The following is a 24497-nucleotide window of genomic DNA, read 5'->3' on the forward strand; positions in this document are numbered from 1 at the left end:
CATCACAAGAGATTTAGGCTCTCCAGAGTAGGACACATGGCCACACTTGGTTGACTTTGTTCACATCATGGCAAGCCATGGTTAAGCAGATTGCTCCCACTTTGCTCCTCTTGTACAGCAAGTGGGAACAACAAAACACAATCCTTGGCTTAACATTATTACACCCCAAACTGGACTTTTGGTTTGTTTTTCTCCAAACAATCCACAGTTGGTGAGCCATGAACAGACATTGGCCTTAGATTGTGGTTATTTTGGAGCCCAACAGAGTACAACACCTAGTTTGGATGTATGCCAAGGATTGTGTTTTGTTTCTTCCACCTGCTCTAGGGGAGAGCTGGGGTGGGAGTAATCGGTGCATTCATGGTTAACCATTAACCATGGCTTGCCATAGCATGCAAACACACCCAATATTTTATGAATTACTATGGTTTTTCTTTGAAACCTGTTGCAACCCTTTGCTGTAGCCTGTGGTAAAGGGTACCTTTTAATTATTTACTGTTTCAGGAAAACAACTTTAGAAATCTGTGTTGCATGTAAAAATACAATATACATTTGTATGCTCCTTAATTATAATAGTGGGTAAAGGATTGCCCTGCTTACTTTTCATAACCATACATTTATCCTGCCCTTTCTCAATTTTCTCATCATAGGCCGATAGGAATTTCTTGCAATAGTTTTGATAGTCTTCACTCACTTTCTTCATAATCTGCTTAAAATACACAAACATTAAAATATAAATATCCATGGCTAAAACTGCAATTCACACCCCATTATCCACAGGAATACTTTTAGCAATAAGCATTTATTTGTATGGCTTTCAGACTACCTAAGATCTGTCCTCTGTTCGACACTGTAGATTGCTGTGGGGAATATCTCTAGAAAAGATAAGTGGCTCTTACCTAGGCTACAGTTGGAAGCTAGAGAACAGTCCACGTTGCCCTGACAGTTGGTCTGTTCTGATAGGTGAGGCCTGCCCTACATATATAGTCTGCGAAGCTGAGGTTACCATATGAGGAACATTCCATAGAATCATAGAGTTGGAATAGACCACAAGGGCCATCGAGTCCAACCCCCTGCCAAGCAGGAAACACCAAAAATATATATTTAAAAATATATATTTCCATAGTGTTTAATTGCTGGTACGTCTAACTGTTTCACTGATAATACCTGTGCAAATATTGCCAGCTTTCTTAATGTGTCTTTCCAAAACCGTAAGCTGCAGTAGTTCAGCATACTATTGTGAAAATTGACCATAGCAAATCTGCCTGCTGAACGGTAAAAAAAAAATTCTTTTCTATGATAACTTCTCTTTGTTTCTTAATTATGTTTGGAATGCGTAGTCCCCCCCCCCCCCCACGCTGTTTGCTATTGCCTGTAGTTCACACTGGAAAAAAAAAACCCCAGGGCTTTCTTATGCATTTTTACAGTATATGCATTGAGAGTGCAATCATTGAACCAGCCCACCTATGGATATAGTTAGATATTTCTAAGCCGTTTCAGCCACTGTGCTAATGGGTATAGCAGCCGCTTGCTGCAGATAAATTGTTAGATGGGCCTGTTCACCCATTTCATAATCTATGTGAACAGTATATCCAAAGTATTTGAAGTGGAATCTGACCCTCTGTTTCAAATCAATCTATTATTAACTGCTAAAGTAAGAGCAGATACTAAAAATACTGGTTCTTCATCAATACTTAAGAATATTACTATTATTATTTATTTTATTAATGAATTGCTTCCTATGGGACATCTCCAGGTGATTTATAGTGCAATGTAAGGTACTTTATGTTATGCGTAGTGGTCCACTCTTCAGCTCAAAGGCTTGTTGGAGTAGATAACAATACAAATGCTTAGGACAGTAAAAACAGCATGATAAAAATGGAAAAGCAGCAAGATAAAATAGAAATGGCCCATGTCATCTGGATTAAAATTGTAGATTTAAAAAGATATCTGTTGATATACAGTTTACCTTGGATATGAGGTTTAGACAGTGGTTTTTGCAAGTCCTACAGTTGCCAAGAGACATCTCTCCCTTCCCCCCGCCACTACACTCAGGATTGTACCTGACATAGGACACAGGCACGCCACACTTAGCTAGTGAGCTGTGAGCTATTGAGCTATGCATGGAGAACAATGCTGTCTTGAGCAGGAAGGATTACAGATGATTGGATAGTACAGTAATGCCGTCTGAAAAGACCCCAAATGGAAGCAAAGGTGCTTGTTGACCAGAATTCAAGTGACTTTTCACTTTTGTTTTATGTTTGTCAATTATACCACTCCTCGCAGAAGTGAACATTAGTGTAGGATTCAAGTATCTAATTGAGATGGATCAGTGTTTCCAAACTCTTTTCTCCATGGACCACTTGAAAATTGCCAAGCGTCTTGGCAGACAATGATTTTTCTGCTTGTTTTAGCAGAAAAGATAGGATAGTGACATATGTCAGATATGGAATACTTTCTATATAAGGCTGATTTCATTTCTGGAGGGGAATCACCTTTAATAATGTTTTAGCTGTGTGGTTTCCCCCCTTTTTTTTTTACAAAAATGCTGCTGAAAGCAATAAACTTCTCTGGATTCAGCTATACAGCTCCAAATAAAATGTTTTAAATGTGTTGCAAAGTGCAATATACAAATGTGACACTAGATGGCGAGAGTGAGCTATGCAAAATTCAATGTACTTTTCAAAACCTTTTTTTATATAAAAAAACAATTTTCATAGTGTTTTTTTATATGTGTAGATTCCACCTCAGTTTGTGTTAAGGAGTTACTATAGAGAAGCTTTAGTCTTGCTTGTACTTGTTCTTTCAGCCCTCTTGTAAAACTAATTACAAACTTAACCTTTCCCTTTTGTATGTGATGGCTGAATATATTTATTACATTTTTAGTCTTGTTATTCACAAGGTTGTACAGATACACAGTAAGTTTTATATTTAAGTTACACTCCTTTTGTATTTATATTGGTTTTGTTTGCAGTTGAAAAGCCTTATTATTGTAGCATTTGCTAAAGGTCAAAAGCAAATTAATTGTGTGCTGAATATGAATTCAAACTGAAGTTATATAACCTTTGTTGTATGTGTTGGCTTCCCTACTAAAACAATAACTCTAAAATTCTCGTACTAAGCTTCGTCATGTTGAAATTTAGCTGAAATTTCCTTGTACTGGAAAATTGAGGGCTGGGAGAAATTTCAGTATTGCATATACTTGCTACATTTTCTTTCTTAAAAGCTTGTTTAACAGAAATATGCACACCAAAAGCAAGTTGTTTTCTGTGACAGCAAACAATCCAACTAACTAAAGCAATTGCTAATAGTAGCCTTAGAACAATCTAATACAGTTACAATCTGGTTTTTTTCATCCAGAAATCAGATGCATGCTAGATACAAGTCTTTAAAGCTCAACTTTTAATTATATTTGGAAGACAGGAAAGTCATTGTCAGTACACAATATAATCTAAAAGTTTGATTTTAACTTATAATTTGTAACTTTGGTTTGTTAATTATATCTTATTTAATTACACACTATCAAAGATGATGTAATAACCAAAAAGTAATTAACATCGAAATATATAGACAGAGGGAGGTAAGCTAGTGTACTAGATAGGAACAGAAGAGAAGGTTAACTCCCCGCTGCAGAAGAGCTAACAATCTAAGTAGGGCTGCAACTTCAAAGGCACAAATTTGTTCTGTAATCCTCTGCTCTTGTGTACCAATATATATTTGCTCCTCCTCCTTGTCAACTGTCAGTCAGGCAAAATGGATCAAAATACTGTTCTTCCATGACCGATCAGGATAAAAAATGAACTAATCAATCAGGACCAAAAAGGAACCATTTTTGTGGCCTGCGATATCTCTCACATTTACTAAGGAAGCAATTAGTAGCACAGATCATGGACTCCCCAACACACTGTGCAGGTTTAGTCTATTGTGTGCTGTGCCACCTATCAGGCCTGCACTCATACATAAAATCTCAATGTAAAATGGTAGCTTAAACTTTCAAACTGTGAAGGAGAAAAATTTATATTTTTAAGACACCAAAGTGATTTTTAGTTTTCTGCTGTCCCTGAAAGTGGGACATTTCTCAAAAACTGGTCTATCTTTAAGAAATACATGGTATTGCCAAACCAGGTTATGAAAACTCGTTTATGTCTTTCTGAAATATATTGTCTCATTCATATAACCACTTGAAGCAGAGCTCTAGCAAGAGTTTGGGGGGGGGGGGAGATGAGGCCATATAAGCAAGGAATATAGTAGCCCCTGACAGGGCTGTGTTTGAGCTTCTGATCTAAGATGCCTTTCCTTCTTCTAGGCAACTTAATGGCATATGATGTCTGCATGCGTACATATATATGTTTTTTGTTTGGGACAAACTATTCACATAACACTTCTTGGAATGAAGTGCTTTTATGAGCCTGCCTTAGTAGTGCTGTATGAAAAAATAATGTGGATAACTTATTTCTATGTCGCTTTTTCGTATTTAGGTGCTCAGGGGTTCACTGCAAAACGTAATCATATGAAAGCTAAAATATTTTTATGGGCGGTAAAAAAAACAAACACAAAGCCCTGTGATGATAAACACAGTTTTAAACTAGACTAGGCACACACAACTTCTTTCAAAATATGGTGGTACAGTGGGAGGAATTGGAGCCTGTTATTCTGGCCAACCTTTGAGCACCATTATTAAAAAATTCCTGCAGCCTCCCAAGATTAAACTTACGATGGGAAAAAACATGTGGCATAAACCTGTGTTTCAGAAGAAAAAAAGCACACTTTTATTTCTCATTCCGTCCCTTCCCCCAGCACTAATAATACTTGGTAATACTGTATTTCAATTTCTTTAGAGAATGTCTGGATGTATCCAGCTTTCATATGCTGTTTGTAGAGTTGGCATTTACACGGTAAGCAATATGCCATCTTTTGATGCAATGTATGCTCGAGTCTTGCAAAGTGAATTCTAGTATTTGTGCCTTAGATCCTCTGTTGTAGCTATTCTGTATTTCCAGCCAGTGTATTGTGCTTAAATTGTGTCCTGTAGAAGTTGGCTTCATGTGGTGAAGTGTTTGGCTTTATACATTTACACAAGTTCCTTAAGTTGTTGTTGTTGTTGTTGTTATTATTCCATCATTACTCATGTATATTCCCTTTTTGAGGATACAAATACTTCCAAGGCAATTCACAACATTTTGACTTAAAGCTAGAAATATAAATTACACAGCTATAATAGAGCATATCTATAAAGGTAAAGGGACCCCTGACCATTAGGTCCATTCGTGACAGACTCTGGGGTTGTGGTGCTCATCTTGCTTTACTGGCCGAGGGAGCCTGCGTACAGCTTCCGGGTCATGTGGCCAGCATGACTAAGCCACTTCTGGTGAACCAGAGCAGTGCACGGAAACACCGTTTACCTTCCCACCGGAGCAGTACCTATTTATCTACTTGCACTTTGACATTCTTTCGAACTGCTAGGTTGGCAGGAGCAGGGACTGAGCAACGGGAGCTCACCCTGTTGCGGGGATTCGAACCGCTGACCTTCTGATCAGCAAGTCCTAGGCTCTGTGGTTTAATCCACAGCGCCACCCGCGTCCCATATACCTACAAATCATAGCAATTATATCACACCCTACAAGCATTGAGCAAAAGGCAAACTAGTGCTGTCCCAGTTATAACCCAAGACATGTCCAAACACACCACAATATTTATGGCTCTGCCAAAAGCACTGATTGAACAGATCTTGCATGTGATTGATATGGGGGGTGGGGAATTATCTGTTGAGGGGACCAAATAGGGTTGCACTGCTTGTAGCAAGCATCCTCACTTCTGATGACTACACCTGCAATAGGGCATTGTTAACTGAACTGAAAGCGCTGGAATGGAAATAGTGTTCCTAAGGTTTTATAGAGTCCTGGTTTTTTAAAGGTGCAAAGCAGCACTTTGAATCGATCCTGGAAAGCTAAGTGGTTACCAGTAATATTATTGAATTGTATTAGCACTGGATAAAAGCTGTACCACCTCAGTCTAAAGCAACAGCAGTTTTGGACTGTCTTCCAGAGCCGGTCTATGTAAAGCGCCTTACCGTAGTGAAATCGGGCATTTAAAACAGTACCAATGTCCTTATTTTCTGGATGGGGTACATTTTGGCATTGCACTTTCTATCAGAATCAAGCATCATCAACTATCTGCCACCACCATCAGCACCTGTATTTCTGGATTTCAGAAATACCTCCAAGCTGTGAACTTGTTGCTTTGGGGCAGTGTGTCTTCATCCAGGATAGAAATATCTACTTCTCCAATCACCATAAGCATCTCTGTCTTCTGTGTATTCAATATCAACTGGCTCACCAACTATAGACAGACAACTGAATACTGATTCTTATATTACTGTGCAGCATGGTTGTTGCTTTCACATGAGAGTTCATGCATTTAAAATGGGGAGACCCAATGGCATGGGTATATCATACAATTACTTTCTATGCCAACATTGCCAGCCTCCTGGAAGGTGAAGCACTGCTGTAGGAAGGAACTGTTCTTGGCCCATCCCACATTCTCTCCCTATTCCATATGTTATCCATTTAGTTTGGGACCTGCCACACATAAGCAGTCAGCTTTGAGACACTACTGTGCATTGCCTTCACCAGGAGCACTTGTCCCAATTGTGGATGTGGATATTGCCTACACATGATGGTATGCACAAATGTAGTTTGGAAGCAATGTCCACATACTCCTTGTGATTGTTCAGTTTACCTTGGCAGTATTTAGTGCTTATGACCACAGTGCACATATATAATAAAGGAACATTACAGGAAGGAGGCAGCTTATAATAATAAATAACAAATTTTTATTTATACCCTGCCCTCCCTGGCCAGAACTGGGCTCAGGGCGGCTAACACCAGTAAAATTACAATAAAAACATAATTGGGGGGGGGGGGAACCAATTTAACATACGTGTTAAAATACAATTTAAAATGCTGCTTCGTTTTAATAGTAGCCCATAGATCAAAACCAAAGGGGAGGGAAACATAAGGGTCAGACTGAGTCCAAACCAAAGGCCAGGTGGAACAGCTCTGTCTTGCAAGCCCTGCGGAAAGATGTCAAATCCCGCAGGGCCCTAGTCTCTTGTGACAGAGCGTTCCACCAGGTCGGGGCCAGTACTGAAAAGGCGCTGGCCCTAGTTGAGACCAATCTAACCACCTTGCGACTTGGACCTCCAAAGTGTTGTCATTTGTGGTCCTATGTGGGGCATACCAGGAGAGGCAGTCCTGTAGGTACATGGGTCCTAGGCCGCATTGGGCTAATTTATTATTTATAATAATAATTATTATTTATACCCCACCCATCTGGCTGGGTTTCCCCAGCCACTCTGGGCAGCTCCCAACAGAAGTAATGCGTCATAAACGGTGCAGACTCATATTATGAGGAGGAAGAGTGTAATCCTAGATTGGGCAGATGTCCAGCAATTGTGTAGGCACAGGCACATTAAAGGATTACTCTAGATATTGCTGCATCTCAAATTGAGGCATTGTACCTTTGTATTGTAATTTTCAATGTAGATTCTCCTCCTTCCTTGAACTGTAGGCCTAAGAATGTCAGCTTCCAACACAACTGGACATTTTGGATGTGAGCTGCTGTTGCAGGCTTATCTAATTTGGAAAACTTTAGAAATAATTTGAAAAAGATACTGCAGCTATTGACTTAAAGAACAGTCGTGGGTCCTTAATTGCACTCCAGAATCTGTCAGATTCTATGGCTGTTTGGCAGAGGAATGCCATATCCTGTCCTCTTTATTGACTTGTCAGTTAATTTTGCTGCAGCTTTCAAACTTCTTTGGAAGTCTCCCTGCTAAATGCTAATCTAATTGGGCTGTGTTTGTCATCTAAGAGTTGACAGGATTACAGCAGGGAGTTTTAAAGCCATAAGGGCAGAGCAAGCCACCTGTGTGTGTTCTCTGCCAAAGGCTGGCCCAGTAACTGTCATGGGGAAAGTGATGAGGGAACATATGAGCAAAGAACTAATGGATGCTTAGGTGAAAGTGTGAATATGTGCAGCCCTTTGTCTTGGCGGAGGGTGGTGTTTGTGCTGATTAAACAGCTGACATCTAGCGTTGGAAGGAAGGGACTATAAATATAAAATATGCACTATTAAGCCAATGATTGTCATTTTAGTATTGGTACTCTCTCCAAAAATTATATTAACTCCCCTCCCCCCTGTTGCAAACATGGGATGTGCCTGGTTTTATTTAACGCTTTTTGGTTTTTATTTTAAAATGTGCATTGGAAATGAAGAAATACATTTTTAAATCCTGTTTAGTACTGTTCATGGAAAATGCAGAGTACAGAATCTTCTTTTTTTTTTTTTACTGAAAGGGGCTACAGTGGCACCTTATAGACTTTGCACATTGAAGAAAAAAATACATGAGCAAACATATTCACCAGAAATACGTTATAGCCAAGATTTCAAAAAACCCCAGTATATTATTGCAGGAAAGCAGAACTATTTCTTTTCAGCTTGCTATTAAGTATGGGCAGTTCTGTATTTATGTATAAGCTAAAGAAGCTATAGCTTAGGGCCCCACTCTCTTGCCCGCCCGCCCGCCCGCCCCCCCAAAAAAATAAAGGGAAAAAACCCGGATGTACATTTCCAAAATATAAGATAAAAAACAAGTAAGATAAAACTTACATACAGCACAGTGTTTTATGTTGTGTAGGCTCCTATGATGTAAGTAATGGGCCCTGCCTGCTAGCCTGCTCCCTAAAATATCACTGGTTTGCTCATTTCTATATCTAGCCACTCCCACCTGAGGTAGAGCTGGAATTGTTGTGTATATGTATGAGGTTCTGACTGTGGGAGGGGGGAGGGAGAACAAGAAAGTGCTATATGCTTGCATGTCTCATGAGTGTGGTATGTGTGTACGCCTTGTATATGTATAGTGTGCCTATGCATACTAGCCATGCCAGCCACTGGCAAGTGGCCACCACAGGGGTGGCATCTACTTTAGCATCCTGTTCTCACAGGATGGCCAACCACATGGCTGTGAGATGCCTGCAAGTGGGACATGAGTGCCACAGCACTGTCCACCTGCAGTTCGCAGCCTCTGGTTGGTGATAGAATTATAATGCTTTCCTTCTAGATTCTGAGAACAGTGACAATCTACTGTAACCAACCTTGTGGATTTATTTCCCCACAACCACTGTTTCTGTGTACTGTCACACACTGTGATGAACACAAAGACTGCCCTTCTATTATAAGTAACTTGAATTTTTATTATAAAAGGGTACTTCGTTGGTGAAATTATTCACTCATTATAAGCACTTAGCTTATAAAAATATATACATATTTATGTAATTAAACAGACTGATATAAAAGTGGCACTAGCACAAAATTAGCAAAAGTCAGCTTAAAAGCCATACAAAGCAGTATAAAATCAATAAAGGCACTGAAAAAGCTACCACTATAAAGAGAATAGTTCTAAATGTAGTGTCAATCTTTTAAAGCCAATATAATGAAATGCTTTTGGAGTGAACTCATACAGTATGGAAAAGTCTGCATTTTGCTATTTTCCATTGCTTCCCATTGTGGGGGGGGGGGGGAAGGAAAATAAAATTACAATTTATCATAGCTTTTAGGCTATATCCTGTGCACTCCTCCCTTTCCTATTGTGTGATGGACACAAGCAGGAAAAACCCCCCCAAATGCGTAATAACAGAGGAAAATCACCCCCCCACACTTTCATATTGCATTCCACCATCCATCTGTTCGGTCGTAGTTAGCCTTGGCATACAATGATTTGGCTGGCGATAATAGGATTTTCTCCTGCACCCTAAATTCCTGTGGTTTAACCAATACATTAAAATTACCTGTGAGAGGTAGTAAATCTCAATGGGTACAGTGAGAAACTTGATAAAATCCTGTTTCTGTGTGACTGATGTGTATGCTCAATAGCAATCATTTTGCCTGTCCTTGCCAGATAATAACCCACTTCCTCATTCACAGCATTGTGTATATATGCTGGAGGCAAGGTAACATTGCATATTCATTTTAGACCAGGAGTGCGTAACTGAAGGCCACACTTCTGGGCAACTCTCTGAGGACTACACACCAAAGGCAAATGTGCACCCACTTTAAAATGTAAAATAAATGTTACCTTTTAACAGTAGGTTAGCTTTTATAACTCTCTTGCACAGCTCTCTCTGCCCTCCATCCAGGCATGCAGGAAGTGTTGCCAGAGGACATATTCCAGCTAGATAAAAACATTGAGGAGGGTGTGAAGCAGGGCCAGTGAGGGTTGTGGCCTGGGGAGGGTTTGTTTTTTTTTTTTTTGCTTGGTAGATTTAGCCAGATAAAGAGGTCTGGGAGACCACATTTGTTCCCAGCCCCTGTTTTAGACTCTTGTTTGAGGCTGAGGAAAAACCTTTTCTAAAAGTTATCTGAGGAACATGTGGATGGACAAGAATTTGTAAATAGGTCTTTGGGTCTAAGTGCAACTGATTGTCAACTTGATCATGAAGAACAGTGGTTGAACTCTTGTGTTCCCATAAAATCTTAGCAGAAGCTCCTGGGTGTTTTAAAGGCACATTCTTCAATGAATGAAACTTCTGCTTCAGTTATCTTCATCTGGTCTCAACTTAGGATACTCAGCCAAAGAGCTCTTTCGTTTTTCTCCTTCTGCCTGGCAGTAGCAACTGCAGCATTAAGTGCCAAGGAGAAATGCAGTTACAGATAGGAGAAATGCAGTGGCTCTTCATTTTGCTGTTGCTCAGTAGTCATAGTAATGGATGAATTGCCATTGCTCTGGTAAGTGAGTGAGGTGATAACAAGGTTTTATTTTAAGTTTGTCTCTGATAAGCATAGGGGATGTAAGAGACTGATTAAAAAGGGCAGGCTAGGTTCTTCTTTCCTTTTCTTTGATGGAATCTCTACTTCATGTTTAGTATGGTAACACTGTTTGCATTTGTAATTAAAAGCTAAAAGTTTGCTTTCAGCGGGCTGAAGTCTGTTTAAGCTCTGGGTGTGGTGCTATAAACTCCTGCTGTATGTATAATACTGGATTTTGATGTTGTTTTAATCATTTCTAGGAACTTCAGGTGAAAGGCAAGTAAGAATTTATAAATAAAAGAAAACCATGGGCCAACATAGCCATCTGTGTTTGGATTCTTTTTGGGTATGGTTAGACTTTCCTTGAAGGTGTGTCTGTGGGGGTTGCCAAGATGGGTTCTTATCCTTTAGAATTGTGTAAAAATGGGGGCCTGCTGCTGTCATATGTAGTTTGGGTCTAAAATGATTTCTTGTGTGTGAAAACTATGAGGAAACTATGGTTATTAATGCTTCAGTGTCTGCTTTTATTCTAACCACTAAAGTTGTATAAAAGGAGCAGACATTTGTTTTAAAAGTTTATGCATTCAAAAGACAATCTGTTTCTTGCTTGGGGTGGAAATCCGCTTTGTGGGGTGTGAATGACAGGAAGCAAGTGCTGACTGGAGGCCTCCAGCAGTGAGAAATAGCTCTAGTAAAGAATATACAAAAATGGCTTAAACAGGACTGGACTCATTCTCTAAACAGGATGCAGATATAAATAATCCAATGCAAACTGAATTTGTAGGAACTTTCTCACGCACACCATAAATGTTCAAAGCATAATCCTCGCATCTTCCAGCTACAGTGGCTTCTCAATGCATGATAAGGAGCACTTACTAAGCCTGTCAATTCATTGACTACATTACTGTAACCTAGTGTTTTCTTGCGTGATTATGAAATATGAAGACTTCAAGTGCTTCAAAACTGCTTGTAATGAGGTAACATTAGTGCAAACATTGCATGGTTCTTCAGTATAGTTCTTCATGGTTTTAACATACTAGTTTCATGGTATATAAAACTCCAGGAATGTTAACATGGAAGCAAAAGTCTCCTAGGATATACATCTATGTGCAGCAGTTATGTATGTTTCCAGTGTATATCAGGCCCGGTCCAAATCCCATTATCATCAGGGGCAGAGCCTCTGGTTTTAGGGTAACTGAAATGAACTCCAGGCTTCTGTCAATTGAATAGAATTGTTTAATGGTAATTTTGGTTTCATTGAAAGCACTTGGGTTTAGCCATTTGTCAACACAATGTAATTATGTAATTGAAACAAACTGAAAAATTACACCAGCTCAATCATACGGCATATAAGAACTTAAATTACTCCATTAAAAAGTTTGTGGAATGTGAGGAAAAATAGACTGTTAATTGGTGAAAGGAGAGAAAGTAAAGTTATATTAATTTCAAGATAAATTTACAGGACAAAAATTTGAAAAGAGGGAAAGGATTTGCTGAAATGGATAATTGACTTAGAATACAAAAAAGGGAGGTGTGAGGAGGTCAGGGAAATAAGTTAATGAAAGATCAGTAATGGGAAGATTTGTTGTATTTTTTATGGATTTTTTCTTTTTTGCTTAATGGATTTCAATTCTCTGTTTTATGTTCTTTTTCATTTTTCTTTTTTTTCTTTGTTGTATTTCATCTTTTTGTGTTTTTTTTTACTTTTCTTGTTGTATTTCCAAAAACTTTAATAAATATTTTATATATATAAAAAAAAGTTTGTGGAATTTGCTTATCTTATGGTTTGCATTATAAAATCGCTTATAAAAAGCCATGCACTCAAAGGATTTTTGACATTTGTGTTTTAATTTTTTATAAAGCAGTTATCTATGTTTGTTTTTTATTAGGACAGAACATTCTTTTTAGATCTTGAGTCACTTCATGCACTTTTTTTTTACAGCATTGTTTCTTCAGCAGGGATTTTCAGCCTCTTCATATGCTAAGCCCTCTAGAGCTCCAGGAGTCCAAACTTGTTTGTTTGTACCGTGATAGGTATTTTGTCATGTTGATGCCAGCAGATCTAGTCACCAAGCCAGAAACAGGAACACCGAGTTTCTTTTTGTAAATGTAAAACAGTTATTATCATAGAAGAATTATGATTCTAGTGTCTTGCCTCCGTTTTAGTTTCTTCCAGATAGTTACAATCTTGTGCTGCTGGTGATTGCTATACACATACAACTCTCATCCCTCTTGCTATATTACTCATATCAAGAGAAAATTAACTGTGATTGAAAGGGCTTGTTTATTCATCCCATTTTGTTAGGTTTACTCAAACCAATATTGAATTGGTAAGGAAGAATATGCAGTAAAGGTAAAGGGCCCCCTGACCATTAGCTCCAGCCGTGGCCGACTCTGGGGTTGCGGCGCTCATCTTGCTTTATTGGCCGATGGAACCAGCTTACAGCTTCTGCGTCATGTGGCCAGCGTGACTAAGCTGCTTCTGGCAAACCAGAGCAGCACGCGGAAACACCATTTACCTTCCCGCAGGAGCGGTACCTATTTATGTACTTGCACTTTGATGTGCTTTCGAACTGCTAGGTTAGCAGGAGCAGGGACTGAGCAACGGACCCCGATTACTCAAACCAATATTGAATTGGTAAGGAAGAATATGCAGTACCTACATTCTAATAAAGAAAGAGAATGATGTATCTGCCTATTTTATAGGTGTCAAAAGCTTTTTACTTTGCGTATGTAATAGCAGTGGATCGTATAGTGCAGGGATGTCCAGCAGGTCGATCGGGATCGACTGACTGATCCCCAGGAGGTTCTAGTCGATCATTGTTGATCGAGCTTATTTTCCTTTGCTTTTGCCTAAGAGCATCTGGATCCACCCCCTCGCCTGACCCTCCATTTTTGCATGATCGCTGGAACAGAAGACAGAGTTTTCGCTGTGAGGCAGATGGTTTTCATAGTGTTCTTTTGGTGAGCGACTAATCCCCTTTCCTCTTTCCTTGTGCCAGAACCCTCCCAAAACGGAACTTCCCTCCCTAAAAAAAAACTCAGCAACTTTCACCTGAACCACCCCAAAAAGGGGTAGATCACTGCCATTTTTTTTTCTGTGAGTAGATAGTAGTCTTTTGGGAGTTGGACGTCCCTGGTATAGTGAAACAATGTACTTGAAATTAATTTAAAGCAGAAGTTAATTGTAAGTAATGTGTTCAAGAACTGAATAATCTTAGGTGACTCAGTGCAGACATCATGGAGCCAATTCTCATTCAATGGCTGGATGTTTCAGAGTGTCTGCATGGTTGTCTTACCCCACTCTTCCATGGTTTGGGATAGCCATAGTTTGCTATGATATGGGAATACTGTGTCTGAATTGGGCATAGCTGCCTACAAACCAGGGACTGAAACCACACTTGGAAGTTTCTTGGTTGGTTTGGATTAAACTGTGGTGAGTAGCAAACACAGTTTGTTGTGATATCTTGATTGTGTATCTATGATTATTTCAGACTGTGAAAGAAGGGAAAGGACTGCATGAACCAGAGGAGCAGCTGTAGTCAGGGATGCTGTAGTCATGGCTTTCGTGAATTTACAGGGGTTGGAGTGAATGCTCTTTGATGCCATTTTCCGAATAATAGTTGGGGGGGTGGGTGTTGGCTCTGTGTTATCTGATTTCCTTTACAAAAAATAATTACTGTGCTTTGGACACACTCCATAGGTGTTTATGGGGAAGGGGAACTCATTTTGTGAATAACTTCAGAACAGTTCAGATTGTAAAAAGGAAAAGGGACCCCATACCATTTGGTCCAGTCGTGACAGACTCTGGGGTTGCGGTGCTCATCTCGCTTTATTGGCCAAGGGAGCCGGCGTACAGCTTCCGGGTCATGTGGCCAGCATGACTAAGCCGCTTCTGGCGAACCAGAGCAGCGCACGGAAACGCCGTTTACCTTCCCGCCGGAGCGGTATCTATTTATCTACTTGCACTTTAATGTGCTTTCAAACTGCTAGGTGGGCAGGATTCAGATTGTACACCACTACAATTCATTCTGCTGCAGTGTCCCTCCTGCCCAATGACTTGGCCATCGAGGTTTGCATTTCTCATTTAAAACTTTCAGGGAAAAGAAGAAAGAGAACAATCTCCAGGAAGCAGCAAACAAAGCTGAAATTCTTCCTGTTTTAGAACAGCAGGAAGGGCAGTCTTCAAATAAACCTATTTTGAGAGCTGGGAGGTAGGCAAACCTCTCAGCATATCCTGGTTTTAATGGTCAAGTGACCTGCTTCCCAAGAGATCAAGCCTTGTAACTTCCCAGCATTCACCAAGATAGCAAATGGTTTGATTGTACATGATTATCCAATCAGAAACCCTGCAGCTGCAGGTTGTAAGTTTAATATTTAATGCTACATTGTCTAATCAATGTGACCAAAGTTATAGTGAAGAATGAGTGATTGAGTAAAAAGGGCATTATCAGGAAGAAGCAAGCAAGCAAGGAAGGAAATAGATACAGTACTACTTTTCCTGGCTGTTGCTCTTTTTCTTTCCAGTAATTTGTAATGCTTTACATTTTTCAGGTGTTAAAAAGGGCGGCACACATTTGTATATTATGTACTTTGTGCTTATTTTGTTGACCTTTGTCTTTGTTATATTCAAACTGCGGTGGCCTGATGTAGTTGTCTCTCTGAGCTGTGTCTCTTCTGCATAAGCTGCTTGGGCCTATGTGCACATTTTTGCTGCTTTAGGTAAGACCAGTTGAGATCTTGATTAGAATAGCGGTGTGGAGGGAATGAAGCCAAAACAAAGGTGACAGCATAACGTATTTTTGCAGACCAGTGCTGGAGTGTGCCAGAGTTCTGCTGACAGTTGCTCACTTTCTCCCCATTTCAGCTAGATTATAGCAATTCATAGTCTACGTCTTATGTGGGCACACCAACATGAGTAGTAAAGTTAGCAGGAATTTAATGGAAAGGTCCAGCTCCTGATCCCATTACTGATCTATATATAAGGCATACTTGGTTCCTTGGAGCAGGGGTTGTAAAGTTCTCCTCCTTTCTTGCTACTTGCTATCTGCCTTGCTCAAGATGAAGACTACAAGGCCTGTCCTACTGCTCTTAATTGGTAACACTGAATTTTATTGATCTCATATGTTAAGGAACTTAGAATTGTTTCACAACTAGATGGGCTGGAGCAGGCTTCTTCATCAAACTCGGCCCGCCAGATGTTTTGAGACTACAATTCCCATCATCCCTGACCATTGGTCCTGCTAGCTAGGGATCATGGGAGTTGTAGGCCAAAAACATCTGGAGGGCCGTGTTTGCAGAAGCCTGGGCTGGAGAGAGTTAGGGGATTATATTATTTACACTGGTTGATTGTTTTGTGATTCCTACATATTATATCCAATTGCTTTGTTGCTTTAAATTCAATTCTTTGTAGATTGTTTTATTCTAAAATATTTTATCTTAAAGTATTTTATCTTTTCTTCTATTTCTATACATTTTATTTTCTGTGTAAGTTCTATAAACATTCATAATTCCATTTCATATCATTTTCATAACATTTAATAATACTATTTAACTTTCTATATCAATAAATTGAGTGATTTGTTGCAGTTACAATCAGGAGTCTGTGTTTTTTTTTTGCTGTGTAAGCTGTGCTTCATATTCCACTGGGTTGCTACTTAGCAAAATTCAAACCTTGGTTGGAATCCAGTGCATTGGCTAGGATTTGTTATGGTGTGCACTGATATTGATTGTATATCCACATTAATACAGTCATACAGCTCTGAGCTCCAAGGATTAAGGAAAGGTATAGATGTAACAAACTAAATTGAATTTATACAAATTCCAAGGTATTCCTTAATGATGAAAAATTGTAAAAAAAGAGAGATCTAACCTCTGTCTCTAGATGTTGTGTGATTACATGGAAATAAGTCTGATTGAACTGAATCAAACTTTTATCCAAGTAAACATATTCAGGACATCAGCCTTATTTTCCGCTTACTGGGTGTGTTACAAATAAATATGTAATACATCACAATGCTGAGGATTACTTTTTTCAAACTGCAGGAAAGAATGAACAAAGAAAGCAAGAACCTTAGGAATTTTTTCCTTTAAACGCTAACCGGAATCATGTAGACTCTAACTTTTAAAATTCAAGATGCAATTTATTTTGAAATGTCTATCCAACAGTATTGAGTTACCTTTTAGATTTGGTTCTCTCCTAACTCCATCTGAGGTGCCTTTTACTTGGTAAGGGATTAACAACCTGAATTTCTATCAGCAAGAGAGCACTTAAAATCTTGAAACAAGGCTAGTTGCACAGCTACTTACATTTTTTCAAAGTATGCATTGTACCACTAGAGGGTGCAATTTAATCTTTAATGAACTCAATGGCATGTGAATAACTTCTTGCCCAAACTGCAGTATAGTTGTTAGTTAATTGGTGTAAACAGCTCATAATACTTTGACATTATGTGAAACATAGACATTAGAGTATGTTCACCTGGAAAGTCCCCGATCTTCCTAAACCTGGATCAACATTACATGAATTGATATAGCATTGTAGGTTGCAATTGCATTCTATTTTTTCCCTTTTCTTTAAATTATCCTTTTGAAACTGCAAGTGAAAGAAAATAAACAATTATGTAGCAGATACAAGATACTATAGGCTATGTGTAACCAACAAGCCTTTTAAGTAGAGATATATTATCAGATTCTGTCTCTATTGACTAGAAATTATTATTATTAATTTGATTTCTTGCCTGCCTTCACTGCAAGCTCCCACATTGGGTTACAATAATTTAATTTTCGTGTGTGTATATTTTAAATGTTTTTATTTTTAAATTGCTTTGGGGTGTTTTATAGGAAGCTATTCATAAATGAAATAAGACAGAATGCATGTACTGTATTTTTTCGCCCTATAGGACGCACCGGCCCATAGGACGCACCTAGATTTTTTTTTGGGGGGGGAAATAAAGGGAAAAATTTTTATTCCACCCCCCCAGGCACGGAGCTGGGGCCGGGGAAGCCCGAGCTTCCCCTGACCGCAGCCCCCAGTACGGGACCCAGAGCGATGGGAGCTTGCGGGGCTGGGGGAGGGGAAAGCCCTCCGCCAGCCTCCAAACCAGGTCGGGAGACAGTGGGATGGCACGCTGCGCCTCCCCGCTGTCCCCCAAGTTTGCGGGGCTGGCGATGGGGAGGAGAGGCTTCTCCCCCCCGCCAGCCTTCTAACCAAGTTGGGGGACAGCGGGAAAGGCGTGCTGTGCCTCTCCCGCTGTCCCCCGAGTTTGTGGGGCTGGTGACGGGGAGGAGAAGGCTTCTCCCCCCCCCCGCCAGCCTTCTAACCAAGTCGGGGGACAGCGGGATGGCGGCGTTCCGCCTCCCTGCTGTCCCCCAAGCTTGTGGGGCTGGCGGTGGGGCTCTCCTGAAGCCTGGAGAGCGAGAGGGGTCAGTGCGCATTGACCCCTCTCGCTCTCCAGGCTTCAGCGAAAGCCTGTATTCGCCCCATAGGACGCACACACATTTCCCCTTCATTTTTGGAGGGGAAAAAGTGCGTCCTATAGGGCGAAAAATACGGTATATATAAACAGTCAGCCAGAGCCAGGAGAGGCATGTATGTAAATCACTTCCATGTGCTCTTGTGGAGGGGATGGTGGCCAATTTGCTTCCTTTGCAGCATCAGTCCTTGGGGGCACTGCCATTATAACGTGAAAGGGGGAATCACCATGGGTGCACAGTGATTTGGGCCCAGCCTTAGGAATTATTTGTTATTTATTTAAGTCATATACCGCCCTTCATCAAAAGATCTCAGAGCGGTTCACAAGATAAAAATACAAGATAAAAGCACATATAAACAGTTAAGACAGAAACAACAAAACAACGACCACCCTCTCACAAACACATTTTAAAGGCTGGAATATTAGTAAGCTAAAGGGCTTGGTTGAAGAGCTAGCAAATGATAAGGAGTTACATTGCTTTGCTAATGCAGCTGTGAAGCAGATTACTCTTGTTGGGAAAGGAAGAGAAGCAGAACCTGCTTCACAAACCTCCTTCAAAGTTTGTGAGGGAGAGTGACCATTGGTCCAGAAACTACATAAGATTCGAACCCTAAATTAACTGCCCCCTCTGAAGCACTGCTGCTTGCAAGAACCAAGGGGACGAGGGGTGTGAGTGTATTTTCTCCTTGTTTATTTTCTTGTGCCAGCTGTGTCAGTCCTACGTCTGGGACCTGGACTGGCATAGTATCTAGCAGATCCTTAGCTGCCCTCCCATGCCTCATTTGGGGGGGCCTCTGCTGGCTACTGTGTGAAACACTGTTGGAAGTAGTATTTCTTCTACTTTCTGTTGTTGCAGAGCTTCCACTGGATCCTAACTGGATTAAGGGTTAGGATTGTACCCTTCCTTTATTTTTTTTTAAATCGCGCACATATGGTATGACAAGGGTAATATTTGAATAGACATTTTCCACTGTGTATGAGAATTGAGGATAACAAGTGTTGATTCTATGGCGAGTGTCACCTGCAGTTTTTTAAAATGCTCATATTAAAGAGTATACAAAAATAAAACAAAACACCTGCTTGCTGTTTTATCAAGCTTATTAAATGGCGTCCCTGTTGTTTTTTTTAATGCAAAATGCAGATAACTGTGATGCATACATTTTTTCCTGTTCATCTGATGTAAAACATAGAAAGGAAAAAAGGGGGGACTTTTTATCATTTATGGTGGGAATGAGAACAAGCTGAGAAGTATTGAATTAAAAGTAATGACTTAATGAACAGTTTTGGGAAACAAGTTCCCACTAGATCCACTATTTAAAAAAAACAACAATAAACTATGGATGGCTCAGTCTATGGATGTCAGGGACAGGCAGGAGTCCAAAAGGTGGGCAGAGGAGGCAGAGGGCAGGAAGATGATCCAGTGGAAGGGGCCAGTGATTTGTCAGGATCTGTACCGCCCATGAGGCAGGGGAAAGAGGAAGAGTCTGGGCAGTCAGTGATGGGGGAAGAGGGGAAGAAGTTGCAGGAAGGCACAGAGGTGGATGAGACAGCCGCAGAGGGAGAGACAGTCCCAGAGAGAGTTGGGCCACCCCCTGCACCAGTGTCTCTAGGGACAAGGAGGGTCTTAAAGCGACAGGAGCAGCTGGAGCTGCCACTCAGGAAAGTCACCAGTTGCTTGTGCGCACTACGGCAGAATAGGGGGTTTAAATGTGTTGGAGGAGTGGTTGTGCTGTTGTACCAACTGTTTGGGTTAGAGCACAAGTCTGAAGAAGGAGATTCCTAGCCAGCAATTTAGCATGAGCAGTGCATGTGATTCTTGCAGTTAGGAGCTGCTGTAATCGAGTGCTTTGTCCAGGGGTCAGCAAACTTTTTCAGGAGGGGGCTGGTCCACTGTCCCTCAGACCTTGTGGGGGGCCAGCCTCTATTTTGAAAAATAATAATGAATGTATTCCTATGCCCCACAAATAACCCAGAGATGCATTTTAAATAAAAAACACACATTCTACTCATGTAAAAACACGCTGATTCCCAGACCATCCGCAGGCTGGATTTAGAAGGCGATTGGGTCGGATCCGGTCCCTGGGCTTTAGTTTGCCTACCCATGGCTTTGCCTTTAAAGAACTAAACTTCCAATTGCATGTCCTCACTGAGGGCTGGGTGTGCTCGGGACAATTAAGAGCACAGATAATTAACTTCCTTTATAGTCACTATGATGAAGTTGTTCTATGTTTGCAAGTTCTACTTTCAATAAAAGAATGATTAGACAGGCAAGAGGGTGTTATTAATAATTTGAATCTTTTCATTTGTAAAATAATTTACTATATTCAGATATTCATTATGATTTTCAGCATTTTGAACAAAGTTTTAATTTAGACCCATGCATTAAATGATATCATTTAACTTGAGAAACAAGTAAAGTGAAATGGACACAGATGAAATTTGATATTGTTGTTCTTTCAATGAATTTGGTAAACTGATTATAAATATTATGCTAGATAAGTCCTTTGTAATTGTATCTGAATCTAAAAAGTGTAAAATAGCAAAATGCAGACTGTAGCTAGAGAAAATAAGGCGTCTCAGGTTGCTTACAGTGTTGATTTTGTCTTAAACTAACACTACTGTTACATCCCAGTAGTGATGTATGGAAGTGAGAGCTGGACCATAAAGAAGGCTGATCGCCGAAGAATTGATGCTTTTGAATTATGGTGCTGGAGGAGACTCTTGAGAGTCCCATGGACTGCAAGAAGATCAAACGCATCCATTCTTAAGGAAATTAGCCCTGAGTGCTCACTGGAAGGACAGATCCTGAAGCTGAGGCTCCAATACTTTGGTGACCTCATGAGAAGAGAAGACTCCCTGGAAAAGACCCTGATGTTGGGCAAGATTGAGGGCACAAGGAGAAGGCAATGAGAGAGATGGTTGGACAGTGTTCTTGAAGCTACAAACATGAGTCTGACCAAACTGCGGGAGGCAGGGGAAGACAGAAGTGCCTGGCGTGCTCTGGTCCATGGGGTCACGAAGAGTTGGACACGACTAAACGACAACAACAACAACTGTGTGTTTTGCTAAGTTTGCAGTAATATGTTACAAATGTGCAATGTTGCCAGGCCAGTAACTTTCTAAGGAATAAGTCTGAACATGGAAAAAGCATCAGAGTAAACATAGGGATGGTTGTATAGATGTATGGAAGAAGGGGGACAGGGGTTACTAATTCTTTTCCTGTCATTTACCTGAACTAGAAAGAGAAAGAGTGTGCAGAATGGGGATTGCGAGTATATGTTTTCTATCTAAGCAAGTAGATGATCGGGGATGCGGGTGGCGCTGTGGGTTAAACCACAGAGCCTAGGGCTTGCCGATCAGAAGGTTGGCAGTTCGAATCCCTGTGACGGGGTGAGCTCCCGTTGCTTGGTCCCTGCTCCTGTCAACCTAGCAGTTCGAAAGCACAAAAGTGCAAGTAGATAAATAGGTACTGCTCCGGCGGGAAGGTAAATGGCGATTTCGTGCGCTGCTCTGGTTCACCAGAAGCGGCTTAGTCATGTTGGCTACATGACCCAGAAGCTGTACGCCGGCTCCCTCGGCCAATAAAGCGAGATGAGCACCACAACCCCAGAGTCGGCCACGACTGGACCTAATGGTCATGGGTCCCTTTACCCTTAAGTAGATGATCATATCCAGTTAATTTCACATGTCCCCAACCTTGAGCCAGTTACACTCCTTTTCAGTTTAATCACTTCACAGCGTGGTCATGAGGATAAAAGGAGGGTGATTGAGAGCTGTGAACACTACCTTGAAAAGTTTAAAGAAAGTACAGTAGAAACATGCAGAATCATAGCATCATAGAATTCAGAAGGGACCACAAGGGTCATTTAGTCCAACTCCTTGCCTGCAGCGCAGGAATCCTTTGCCCAATGTGGGGCTCAGACCCATGCACCCTGAGATTAAGAATCTCATGCTGTACTGAGTACTAAATTAAAGAAATAATATGTTGGGATGGTGATCAAGGAGCTTTTTCTAATAATTCCACATGACCGCTGTCCTGAAAATACATACTGTAAGCCAAATAATTGCACCAGGGGACAACTATGTATTTTTTTCAAACCATTCACACTGGTAGATTCCCTGCAAGCCTCCACTGTGGAAAGGCAGCTAACAATCACACTGTGGTGAAGAAGATGCTTCCATCGTCTGGCAGCAATTCAAGCGTACATTTCACGGGAGAAATGCACTATGTGAGCTTGTTTCACTAGACCAGGTGGAGGCTGGATTCCTGAACTGTTTTCTTTTCTTTTCTTTTGGCTGATGCCTGATGGTAGACATTTTACTGTCCAAGTCATTTGAGCATCATTTGCTAAAAGTGGGAACCCAAATATATTCTTTGGAAGCGGCATATGCTGGTATATTAAAATGGTCATGCTGAAAAATGGTTCCATCTTTCCAACATCCCACCACATCTGGACGTTGGTTTTCTAAAAAGGAGGCAATTTCCTTAAGACTTACTGGAGATTAGGATCCATAAAAGAGAAATAGGGCCAAAAAGAGTTGAGATCATAATAGAAAACAAAACCTGAAGCCCTTTGTCTGCAATACGCCTGCTTATTCTAGCCTAAAGAACCTGCAGAGAAGGTTTGGTGAATTTGCATGAATGCCTTTTATCTAGCCATCAGTTTTCTTGTGAATAATGAGCTACAGCCAGGGTTGCCAAGTTGAATAAAATATTAGGGGGCCCCAGGTAAGCCCTGCTCTACATGGCATAGCACACCCACCCACCATTTGAATAGCAATGCCTATAAACTTGGGGGACACTGTTCCCCTCAAATATTTTATTGGGAATGAAGGAACCTCGGCCCCTAGGAGCTTGCCTAAAATCGATGATGGTCTGGCTATGGCAGGCAGCTTTGCAAATGTTAGATGGAACAATAGGGGAAGTGTTGTACAAGGACTGGGTGTAGCTGTTTTTTTGTGGTGGTGAGGATGGAGATACCCAGGTAATGGAAAACAAAAATGGATTTCTGAGTAGAAAGGTAGTATGGGAGAACATAGCAGATAGTCCTTTCAGAAAAGCTCACACAGGGCTAGTAAAACAGGATAACGTCTTGGGAATTTGATTTCCATTCTTCACATTATTGACACGAGGAGGGGGAAAGCTACAGGCCGCCATTAGGTCACCATTTATTTTGGAGGCACCCATTACCTTGAGTGGACTATTGTTTGATTAATAATGAGATTCTTGAGGTGTCTGGGGACTGAATTTGTGCTCTCTATGATTTATGGAAAATGAGTGTAACAAAGACACTACATGTGGTGTTTCTTGGTTTTGTTTATTGTTGTTTAAATTTTCTAAATTTTCAAAGAATTACAAAGGCAGTCACCCAAGTCTGTGCTTCAGATGCCCCACCCTAATACCATGAGAGGGAGAAAGGTCTCTATTAAAGTAATAAATATTTTTGTTGCATCCTGATGTTTCCAAGGAATGACAAATATTTGACCAATGTGCACGCACACACACATACACTCAGATGGAGTGGAAGGAAGCACAGTTGCTTATATTACATTATCTTATGAGTAGATAATTTCAAGATGGCTGCACTTCATGTCAACTGAATGGATTAGCTTTGGCATTGTTGTCTGCACAATTACCTTTGTCAAACACCAATAGTTGTTTCTAATGACATTTTGAGATTTCATGTCCCCAGTGATATAGAATAACCAACCACCAAACTAATTGGGTGGCCTTAAAAAAAGCCCTGGTCTCTGGACATGGTTCATCCTGATGAGACAATAGCATTGTGTCACAGCCAGCTGGGAAGACTTGGATTTCTAGAATTGTCTTTCAGAGTCAGGCCACAATCCAGAGAGTTGCACAACCAATTCTGCACATCCAGTGGGATCTTCATGTTTTCTTTCTCTTCTTATCAGCTCTTCTCTTTCACATCTCAAGCTGTTTTTTCTTCTGTTTTTTTTTTAAACTCCAGGGAACTTAAGAAGCAGTTTACAGTAAACTGCAAGGAAATTCCAGTTAGAATGAAAACCCCACTTGGAAAAAACCTTCCGTCTGTCAGGAGTAACCAATATTTCTGAGGTGAGGTGTGTGGCATCCAGAGAGAGTGAGTGCCTGGTATTGGTAGTCTTGAGAAACTCCCCACCCCCGCACCCCCCGGAGGGAATCACCTGGTGCACCTACTTTGTTATCTTCTTGGCACCAGAAGAAGACTTTTT

At 40.6% G+C, this 24497-nt stretch overlaps 1 protein-coding gene across 5 annotated transcripts in view; it reads left to right on the top strand.

Annotated features, from left to right (window-relative positions):
- ARL15 (ARF like GTPase 15) overlaps window positions 1–24497 on the top strand; it is a 188032-nt gene that overhangs the window by 49873 nt on the left and 113662 nt on the right. For 2 of the 5 annotated variants that reach the window (XM_083703701.1, XM_083703702.1), the window contains exon 2: window positions 4839–4895. The exons of the other annotated variants lie outside the window; for them this stretch is intronic. In XM_083703701.1, coding sequence (XP_083559827.1) covers window positions 4839–4895 — 57 coding nt within the window. The remainder of the gene's footprint in view (window positions 1–4838; window positions 4896–24497) is intronic. 5 annotated transcript variants of the gene reach the window in all.

This window comes from Podarcis gaigeae (assembly GCF_964106915.1).
Source record: "Podarcis gaigeae genome assembly, chromosome: 11".
In the NCBI taxonomy this organism is placed as follows: Eukaryota; Metazoa; Chordata; class Lepidosauria; order Squamata; family Lacertidae; genus Podarcis; species Podarcis gaigeae.